At 48.4% G+C, this 10544-nt stretch overlaps 1 protein-coding gene across 6 annotated transcripts in view; it reads right to left on the reverse strand.

Moving 5' to 3' along the window:
* ZNF423 (zinc finger protein 423) overlaps positions 1-9734 on the reverse strand; it is a 245577-nt gene extending 235843 nt beyond the window's left edge. Inside the window, exons 1-2 of one of the 6 annotated variants that reach the window (XM_080411209.1) lie at positions 2047-9734; positions 1-730 (exon numbers count right to left, since the gene is read on the reverse strand). The exon at positions 1-730 is cut by the window's left edge and continues 1278 nt beyond it. Coding sequence is in view for 2 of the 6 variants with exons in the window: in XM_080411207.1 (XP_080267333.1) it covers positions 2047-2110 (64 nt within the window). In the remaining 4 variants the exon portion in view is untranslated. The other 5 variants (XM_080411208.1, XM_080411212.1, XM_080411207.1 and 2 more) reach the window with 5 other exon arrangements.
* Positions 9735-10544: the final 810 nt, after the last annotated feature.

Raw genomic sequence — 10544 nt, forward strand, 5'->3', positions numbered from 1 at the left:
AGAGAGAGCCAACAGCACCGAGCCATGGACGGCCCGGGAAATACAGCGGCCGCCCGCAAAACGCGGACCGCCGCCGCGGACCGGACTCGCCGCCGCCGCGCGGAGCGGCGCGGAACCGCGCGGAGCCGCCCGCCCCGCCCGGCCGTCGGTAGTTCCGCGGCCGGTCCCGCAGCGCGCAGCCCCCCGCGGAGGCGGCTCGAGTTGCCTTGGATCTGCACCGGGGGGGGGGGGGGGGGGGGGGGGCGGTGAAATCTCCCCCCGGTGCTAGCGGCTCAGCGGCCGCGGGAAACGTTGTGGGGGCTTCTCCACACCCGCCCCGGCGCTCGGCTGCTTCGGAGGGGCTGGCAGGGCAGATTGATGTACTTTGCCTTTCCCAGCGTGTTACATTTAGCAGAGGCTGGAGTCGCCCGCACCTCTCTGCTGGGAAGGTTTCTTCTAGAAAAATCCTAAGTGTTCTAAACTTACTATCCCGCGGAGCCCTCGGTGCCAAGTTGTGAATGAAATCGCTCACGACAAACGCTCTCGATGAGTTTCTTCTCCCACTTGGACGGGGCGTGTTTGTTTCACGCAGCCTCCACGGCAGTGTGGGAGCAAGGCACCTCTTGGGCTTCACTTACCCTGACCCACACGAGGAACCACAGCTCCGAGCATCCTCTCCCCTGCACGTGGTGGCCCCGTGCCATCATGAAGCCCAGAGGATTGTACAACCAGACATCAAAAAAGAAGGTGTCTTGAATAGAAGGAACACAGGGTGGGTTTTTTGAGAACCTGTGAAAACAGCCCTGGCCAAAGTGCCCTGGATGTGGCCAGCCAGGGCCAGGCCCCAGGCAGAGAGAAGGGTACAGTGCTCTGCCCAGCCTGCGTGGGCTCGGAGCCAGCAGAGGGATGCAGGGGGCTGTGTGAAGGCACTGCTGCCCTGCGAACAATCTTCACCTCAAAACCATCTTCTTGCCTTTTCTTTTTTTCCCCCACACCAAAAGAAACCCAAACAACTCAGGAACGGGTTTGTCATTTGATCAAGTGAATTCAGTATAGAACAGTGATTATTTTTCTTATTGCAGCATTGCATTTGAATGGCTGTTCAGTGGTGATTTTTTGGTTTCTTAAGGTTTGACAGAAACTGTTGGGTTTAATGTCATAATAGAGGTTTACAGTTCCCTCCTACTGTATGACTCCAGATTACCACCATAGACTGGACATACAGTAAAAAATGTTTCCTGTAACACTGCAATAATCAAGACATACTTCCTCTATGTCACTGCACAAAGTATCAAGTTGGAGATTCAGAAAGGCTAACCCGGGACAAGGATGGATTGCTATAGAGCCTATGGCCCCGGTTTTAATCCCAATAAAAATGGGGATAACTCTAGTCAACAGAGATTCCCCACTACGAAAGCCAATGTGATACCAGTTTCTATAAAGAAATAAACAGGGATGACAAGGAAAAAAAAAATTTGTTGTGATACTGACATACTGAAAAAGGCAATCAGCATCATGGTGAATTTGGTCAGTGTGACCCTAAATGCATATCCGTTCAGCATCAGAGTTGGATCAGGAACTGAATTACTTCTGTATCCTTGTCTTATCGGAGAGGCTTAATCCCCAGGCTATCAAATTGTTTCTGTTCTCTCACTGGCCCAATGAATATTTAATTATTCTTACAAAGCAGAACAGCTTCAGCAGGACAGATTCTCATCCCAGAATGTGCCTGCAGTTGGGCACTCTCAGAGGAGTTCAGAGACCCAAATTCAAATCCCCATGCAATCAGGCAAAGAGGGGATTTCAACCTTAGTTTTACAGATTCCATTTGGCAAGTAATTTCCAGGCCCCATTGCCACCCTGAACCCCTTTGCCATCCAGCCCTCTGCCCCCACATTTTCTATACCTTTTTGAAATTTTTAAATGACACAATTAAAATGAACCGTTTCTAAGACATTTGCCCTTTTTCCAATTCATTAAGAATTCTAGAAATTTTCTTCTTCTTCTTTTTTTTTTTAACCTTTTCTCTTACCAGGGGGCCAGTGAGGTGTATTTGCAAGCCCCTACCTGGTTCGGAGCAGCTGCTGGCAAGGTGAGGAGCCCTGGTCTGAGTGTCCCAAACCTCTCCCATGAAGATGGTTCAAGTTCACTCTCATGGCTGTCGTCAAAGCAGCAGCACCCTTGAAACCACTGCTTTCCATGCTGGCATCTGTTGAAAAATACCCAGTTTATAGCTAGAGATAAAGAAAGCAGGAAGGCAAGTTTGACATTAAAAAAAATGAAACACATACATAAATCTGTCTTTAAGTGTAGCGCACACATATATAATTATTAATTCATCCCTCTCTATTATCTTCAAACCCAGCAATACACAGATTTCCTCCAGGCCCTGCTCTGTAAGTACATCTCTGTTCCACAGAGTTTTTCAACACGTGCCTAAATGCTTTGCTGCTTTATTGTCACAACACATTGTTTGTGTATCTCCTCCAGATATATGTACAGGAAGTTTATGTGTAGCCTCTGGTCCTGCAGCCACTCTTGAGCAAAGAAAGCCCCGTAACCCTTCTGAGCCCCCCCAGAGAAATGCAGGATTCACCCGTCCAGGCTCTCTTCCCAATGCCAGAACTTAAACTCACATTGTCATTAAAATAGATACATTTCAAGAGTGCTAATAACAAGGGAAGACTTCATAGGCTTTATTAAAATATTTAAGGCAAATGACACCAGCCTGTGTGCTAATTTAATAAAAATACATTTAATAATTTAATTTCATTATGGTAATTTAAGAATGCAATAAAAATACATTTTGAGTCTATTATCAATCGTGTTTCCTCACACATGCCTTTCCTTTTTATTCTGGGGAAACTTTTAAAAAAGTGCAAAGCTGAGAGTGCCAAACTGCAGAGCTGTTCTCTGTGGGAGAGAACCAAGAGCCCTTCTGCAGCTCTGATGATGCCCATGTCTCATCAGGTCACTGAGACAATTTGGATGGCAGATTCTCTGCTTGGAACCCTTTTTGGGGATGTCACTGTCCTATATTATACGTGACACAGCTCCTGTACTACACACAACGCAGCTGCCTGTGAGAGAGAACCAGTACTGAGATGCAGCGGAGAACCCTGAGCTCAGCATGGCTTGTCTGAAGATGGGATTTGCTGGTGGAAGCAACCGACAGCTTCACAGCAATCCACCACCTCCTCCATCAAATTTCCCATTTGACTCCCACAAGGCTGACACGAAGGCACCAAGCCCCAGTCTGGGGGGATGTGGTGGCCCCTGCCCCTCTGCTCACTGCCATGCTCCTCCTTCATGATGCCCGTGTTGGTATGAATGCATTGCCTTTTCATGTGCGGGGAACCTGATACCTGCACTGGCTTGTCATGCCAACAAACTTAAGATGATAAATTTCATTTTGCTCTGTCCTCTTCTGTGACATGCGTGCACAGTGAACATAATATTTAAAGTTTGATGACATATTCAGGAAGAGGTTACCCATAGCAATAGTAACAACAGGCTCTTTTTTTCTTTGGAAAGTGGTTACACCATTCTGCTCTCTTGGGAAATTATTCCATTCACACTGGACAGTGTCCAGAATATTAGTACTTCAGCTTGATTTTTCCCCAAACAATTGTGTTTAAGGCAGAGAGCTGGCACAGACCATGTTATTTCAGGTAGTTCCACCCTGGCAGCATTATAGGAAACCGATGGTCCAGCCTTACTCTGGGAAATGCAGGCAGGACTACCAGCTTCTCCATAACATAAAGATTTATTGGCATTCAATACTCAGAGCAAAACCCTATACATTTCTATTTATAGACATAACTACTTTGAAAGTGTTTCAGAATCAGTTTGAAATGAGAAGTTACGTAAAAATAGCACACTCGTGTAAAGCCAAAAATAAAAACTTCATGAAAGCTGTGGTGTTTGACAGGGACTAAAGGAGTTTAGGCACCCAAATGACAAGGCTGGCTTCGAGAAATCCAGCCTCAGTAACAATTTAAACTTTCTAAAGTAAAAAAGAGGAATATCTTCAACACATAAAAGGACTGATGTGGTGGACACCAAATGACCAGGCTCCACAGGGCAGATCACCGTAATTGTGGAGCAGCCTGTAACAGAATCAACCTTAAATTAAAGAATATATCATATGCATAGACCTAATTAAGAGGTGCTGCATAATATTTAAGGGAAATGTGGCAAAATGTTAATGTCCCAGAAAAAGCCCTGCAGCATGTCTGATCGGAGGGTTTATGCGCAGCTAAAAAGACCACGCAAAATGGGAATTGACCCATGCCAAGACTGGTGCCCATGGCACCTCCACCCTTGCCAGCCCTCGGCACAGCAGGAACCAGTCTGGCTGAGGTTTGACAGAGGTGAGAGAACACCTGAGCTCTCTAGATGTGCAAAGGAATACAGGCACATGCGGGAAACTATTAAAGGACTGGATTATTTCTTAAAAAGAGATAATGTTTCCAAAGCACACGGTACAATGCACTCATTCAGCAGAGAGTCAAATGTCACAGTGGATACAGCTGCAAGACAGTGTTGCTCTTTATTTACAGTAAAATATGTCAAATAGGGAACACAAAGGCATCGTCGGGATAAACATGGGACTGGAGCACACAAAGGCAGGCAGCATCCACAGCGCATCAGACAACCTGAATAAAAGCCCTGACTACAATACCAGCCCAGTTTCTATGGTGTTCTTGAGTTAATGCCTCCAAACACTTTACATAAATAATAACTGCCATCCCACATCTCAGTCATAAGAGAGGACTGACATAGCCTGAAATTCGGGCTACAGAGCAGCAGAAACCAGAGGCGCTCCAGAGGGAGAACATGCACAGAAAGGAAAGGCTTCATGTGAAGAGTCATCAGTGTGTCTGCAGGCAGGATCCAGCCACAGTACCTAAGTTTACACTTTGGGAAGTTACAGTGAAAAGGGATTGAGGTGTTATCCAAGAGCACTGAAAAACAAAGGGAAAGTTTCACTGTGAAATGCTTTTCATATGCACAGGACTACGAGCCTGTTCCATGTGTACGCATGCCATGTGCACCAGCATTAGCATTCTTATATCTCTAAAAAGCATGGTGATTTTAAATTCTTTTTCGCTTGTGTACCGCACTTCCTTCTATCAATCATTTTTCCTTGTGTTAAAGAAGACATACAATAGTCTGAAATCGAGGCAGAGTAAGTGGTGCAGTTAGTGACACTTTTTGAAAAATACTATCATACACTGGAGCTGAATTTAGCTCAAATATCACAAAATACCCATCTGCAGAGGAATCGCACACACACACCCCTGTACAGTTACAGGAAAACAATCATTACTGATAACAGTGCTAAAGATACAGGCCATGCAATACCCTACAAATACAAGCAGGTATTTTTCCCTTTCCATAGTTCATGAAGCAAAGTGTTAATTTTGGCCTCTGTTCCAATTAGATGCTGCAGGAAACGGTGTGGGAGTCAGGCAGAGGATCTGCACTTCATGACAAAACTGCCTTTAGCACAAAGAATTTTCCAGGCTCTGCATTGGCCTTTTAAATATTCCCATAAAAATAACTTACAGCATTATAATGTTATTTAATAACTTACAATGTTTAGTATAAGAAAGTATCACACCTCTATATTTTTATCACAGCTCAGAGAAGGTATCTCTTTGTGATCAAATTATTCTGGGTTCCTTTCTCCCCGTTGGACATGGGTCTGTACTGCTTCTCAAAGGACATCAGGAATAAAAAATACATTCTCAATTTGAATTAGTTAAAAGAGGGTGAAGCCCCAGTGTACACAAGGTGCTCAACGGCTCTGGGGTGAGCTGGCTGGTGGAGGTACATCAGGGTCTCTCTCCAGCTGCTGGCAGCACAGGCCCCTGGCCCTCACCCCTCTCCTTGATGTCAGCTCAGCTCTGCCAAGATCTGACAAGGCATTTCTGTAATGAGGATAGGTCACTGCATCTCTTTCCCCATGAGAACAGTTCACTGTGCCGACTGAGACCCCTTCTTACCAGGGTTGCGATCAAAGAGCTCATTCACTTTATGGGGCTTTGTTGCTCGGGTGGAAGCTCCCCTGTACTCAACAGGCATCTTCACTGCTGTCTGACCAGCAGCTGTGGCAAAAACCCACGATATAGGATTTATAATTTTATTTACATCTCTGCCAGAGTTGCTGACTAGGATAACGTTGAGATTCGGAGACAGGAAGTCAGCTAAAATGGCAAGGGCAGTGGACGAAGCATGGCGAGGCCCGAGGAGAGGAGAGGCGCAGTGCGAGAGCAGCACCAGGAGCTCTGCAAGGGGCTTCAGGTGTTACAGGGCAAACCATGGCAGCAGCCTTCTGGGCTGTTCATTCTCCACCAGTACAAAGCCGTTTAAGCATACTCTTTAAGCTGAATGCTGTGTACTTTTACATAACTGAAGGAGAACAAATACCCCATTAGCAGATAATTAGCACTTGGACTCAGAGTACTTATTTAAGGTATTATGGACCGACCTCCAGCATTCGGAGTGATTCATGTCCCCCATCTATTCAGGCATCCTTGTTTCTTTTTATGATTATATCAGTGCTGTGTCTCTGTGTAATGTCTATGAGATATTCAGAATTACATTCCGAAGCCAGAAGATTTCTCTTTATCCCCAGAAAAGGTTTAGCAGTGTTAATACCAGCGGGCACATCGCCTTTCCTTGCACCTTGCAGTCAAGAAGTCCCATTCACACTAGACTGGGAGCATGTCTAGAAGTGTAAGGTGGATTCCCAAAGCCGTTAAGGTTGGTCCCAGCAGGGTGTTAGGAAGTGCTGGCAGGCCTCGGGGCAAATGCACCCCGGGGAATTGGACCAGGCAGCACCCACACCACAGAAACTGTCTGAAAATGCTGTATCAAAGACCTCCAAATACGAACTGGGCAGCAGTCGCCTGGACTGGTCTCCTAACAGCAGCCAAAGAGCAACCTGTCGCCAGGGTCTAGACTCTTACAAGCATTTACACAGGCAAGCACAGCTTGTCTAAAAATTCCTGTATTTCCAAAGCCTTCCACTCCACTGGTATACTCCCAATAAAATAACAGGGAGAAGACACCTCTTTCCACCTCTGTTTCCTCAAAACCCAAAAGAAAATAGTAACCCTTGACCACATTTCCAATCCTGCCAGCATTAGCCTGCCCAGCTACTACTACTGCTGCTTCTTAAAAAAGCATGCATCAAGTAGAGATGCTTACCTGTTGCACCAAAAACTTCGCCTCTCAAGACTGTCTCTACCATTAACCATGAAAACCATCACTGACAGCTTTGGCAACCAGTGGTATGAGGCCAGTGCTCACAACTGCAGTATAATGTGTCCCAGCTCAGCCCCATCCCTGCCTGACATCCCTGTCCCAGGGCAGCAGCAGTATCCCCTCTGCCTCTGCAGCCCCAGGGCTGCTCTCAGGTCCAGGAAAGCAAAGCCCAAACAGTGCCTTCATGTTAAACCAAGCAGCTTGAGGACAGGCAGCCAAACTGCTGCTGTCACCTCCTCTTCCAGCTCCTTCCCACTGCACCAAAGAAAAGGAAACTGAAACACAAATCAAGTCCTATTCTACAAAATTAATAGTTTCCACTTGCTTCTTTTCTGTGTCTGCTTTCACTCTGTAATTACGCAAAAAGACACGGCGTACTGCGTGGTGCCATTGATTAACAAACCCCACAGCTGCACAGGCAGACCCCCAGGCAGTTTTGAAAGCGGCATTTTAAAGAAAGTTTGTTCTTTAATATTGAGATATTTATGGTCCCCCCTCTGAATTGGTGTGATAACGTGAATGAGCTTGTGGTGGGGAGCAGGTGGCAATGTGAGAACATGCAGGTTTTATTCTTGTGAAAAACTTCTATAGAAATTAATAGAAAATTATCTCCTTGCTATTGAATAATGTGGGATGATGCCAAAAACCCAGGGAAAAGATCTCATTCTCTATTAAATTTGGTAAGATTTGTCAAGTAGTTTCTATAGAATCTGCCCAGTTTTTACAGATCTCTCCGTTTCAGCTCTCCACAGGGTTTTGGAAGGGTCACGGAGTATTTCCTTATTATCAGCCCCACTGATGTCCTGTTTAAATCTTATGATTGGCAGTGTTTATTCTTCTCTTATTAAGACTCCTTTCTTAGACAGAAAGGAATAAGCCTTATCAGTGATAAGACTTACAGTCAGCTGGGCAAAATAGGAGAGGCCAGAGGATATTAAGAGAACTGGGTTTGTTTACATTTATTTTAGTTTGTTGGGTTTTTTTAAATCCTAAAGCCCATTTTTCAATGCAGCAGTGCAAATTCTCAAAATATGTATAACATACCACTTAAAAAATTGCCCTGCTGTTTATTTTATTTGGTTATCTTGCTGCACTGCCCAGTGTTATTGTTGTATCCTCCAACCAGGCACTGAATGCCCAGGGCCCCAGCATGTGGCATTTCCCAGAGGCAGGCACAAACATCCAAGAGGACTACGAAAAACTCCCACAGCTGAAGTCTGCACACTTTTCCGGGCAATCACCACTGCTGTCTTGGGGTGACCCTGTCCCGCCGTTCCAGCCTCCAGGGACTGCTGGGTGGCTCTGGTCTTTCTCAGGTCGGCACTGGCACGGGGTTGTGGCTGTGCGCTGGTGTGGCACAGCACGGCACAGCACGGCATAGCACAGCAGCACCAGGGCAGTCTGAACACTGCCATGTTGCTGCCCGGTGTGGTGGGCACAGCGAGGCAGGCTGTGGCCAGCAGCAGTGGTGGGCTGCATGCAGCGCTGGACGGTTGTGCCTGCAGCTCCCGGGAGAAATGTGAGCCCAAAGTGACCATCGGCCTGTGAGCCATCTCCACTCGGGGATCTGCCTGATGCGCCATCCCGCCACGTCTTCTTGAGGGGAAAGAACGGACCCCCATGAAGACACGCCGTGGGAAAGGAGCCCGGCGCCTTTCTGAGGCTGTAGCTCTGGTGTCATGCCCAGCCCCGGGGCAGCAGCTCGGAGGGGCTCCGCGGCGGCACAGCCAGGGGCGCGGGGGCCACGCTGGGAGCAGCTGGACCGGCCACGAATTCCTGCCGGCAGCCGGCCCGGCGGGGCATAGCAACGGGAGCCGGGGGAGGAACATGAAGCAGCGGGAGCTGTGAGAAAGCGAGTGGCGCCGCGGGATAAGGCGGGGGCTCGGGCGGGGGGGCAGAGGGAGGGGGCGAGCGGAGGGGGCAGGGGCAGCCCGGGGTCCCCTGCTGCCAGCCGGGCGCGGGAGACTCTCGGAACCGAGCCGTACGCCATCCGAACTGGCCGGTTTGCGGCGCCGCTTTGATTTACGCCAGCCGGCACCTGGGCTCCGTCCCCTCCGCGCAACCCAGCGCCTCTTCCGAGCACAAAGGAGGCCGGGGGTCGAGCAGCGCACCCGCCGGCTCCCTTTGGGAAGCCCGGACGTTACGGACGCATTCCCAAGGAAAGCGGCTGGGGCCGAGAGCACGTGACAGTGCTGGCGGCCCTGAGCGCCAGCCCGGCATCCGCCGCCAGCCTCGGCCCCACGGGGGGCTTGGGCTTTGCTTTGTGCGGGGGGCAGCCACGGGGGCCCCCGGCTCCGGCTGAGCTGGCCGGGGCGGGACGCTGCCTCCGAATGACCGAAGGTGGCCCCTGGAGAGCCTGGTCGCACATGCACGCTCGCTGCCGCCAGCCCCGCAGCGGGAGTCGGGGTCCGCCTGCTGCTTTCCCCACCAAATCCCACCACTCCCAGCCTGAGGCACAGATGAAGTGTTGTGTCCCCGTCGAACACCACCCCCCACGGCCCCCCATTTTTGGGCTGCCAGCCTTTCACAACCCCACTTTCTTGGTCAAGGATTTGTAACGACATCACTCTGAGGCGCAGACCACAGGGGCTGCAGTGCTCGTCCCCGTGTACACAGATTGCTTTTGAAGTGCCGTGGCATCAGGGCAGCTCCTCTCCCTGGCACAGCCACCGCTGTTTTGCACAGAGTCCAGCTCCCAAGATGATCCAGCCCTTGCTAGGGGCAGTCATTGCTCTGCCACTGGATTTCATGTCAGAAAAGATGTTTTACTGCACGTGAGTGTTGTTCCGCTGCGTGAAGAAAATGTTAATCAAACTGCAGAGGAGACACAATAGCTGTACAGATATATTAAATATCTAGTTGCTGCACGATAAATAATTAATAAAGTTAATCTATTTCATCATATTCTGCTCAAGTCATACCCTTGCAACCAATCAATAGCAATAAGACATAACATTTGTATGAGGTTTCGCTTTCTCCAAGTGCTGTGTAATCATTAATAACCAACAGCTGAGTACTCCCGATACCACAGGCCAGTGAAAACCGGGAAGTTTTGATTACTTGAACAATTCTGCTTTTAGTTTGTGAAATGCTCCCAAAGTACCCTGACATATCTAGCAGCACATAGGCTGGGGTTTCCCAATGAAGGTAGGGAAGCTTATTGCCCAGTTCCTGTTGACTTTCAGAGGAAACAAATTCCCAGTGAATTCAGGCATTTTGAAAACCTCAGCCTTCATATTTTGAAAGCTACACATACACAGCACCAGGTTTTTAACACTTTCCTAGTTTTA

Source organism: Falco punctatus (assembly GCF_963210335.1).
Source record: "Falco punctatus genome assembly, chromosome: 14".
Taxonomy (NCBI): domain Eukaryota; kingdom Metazoa; phylum Chordata; class Aves; order Falconiformes; family Falconidae; genus Falco; species Falco punctatus.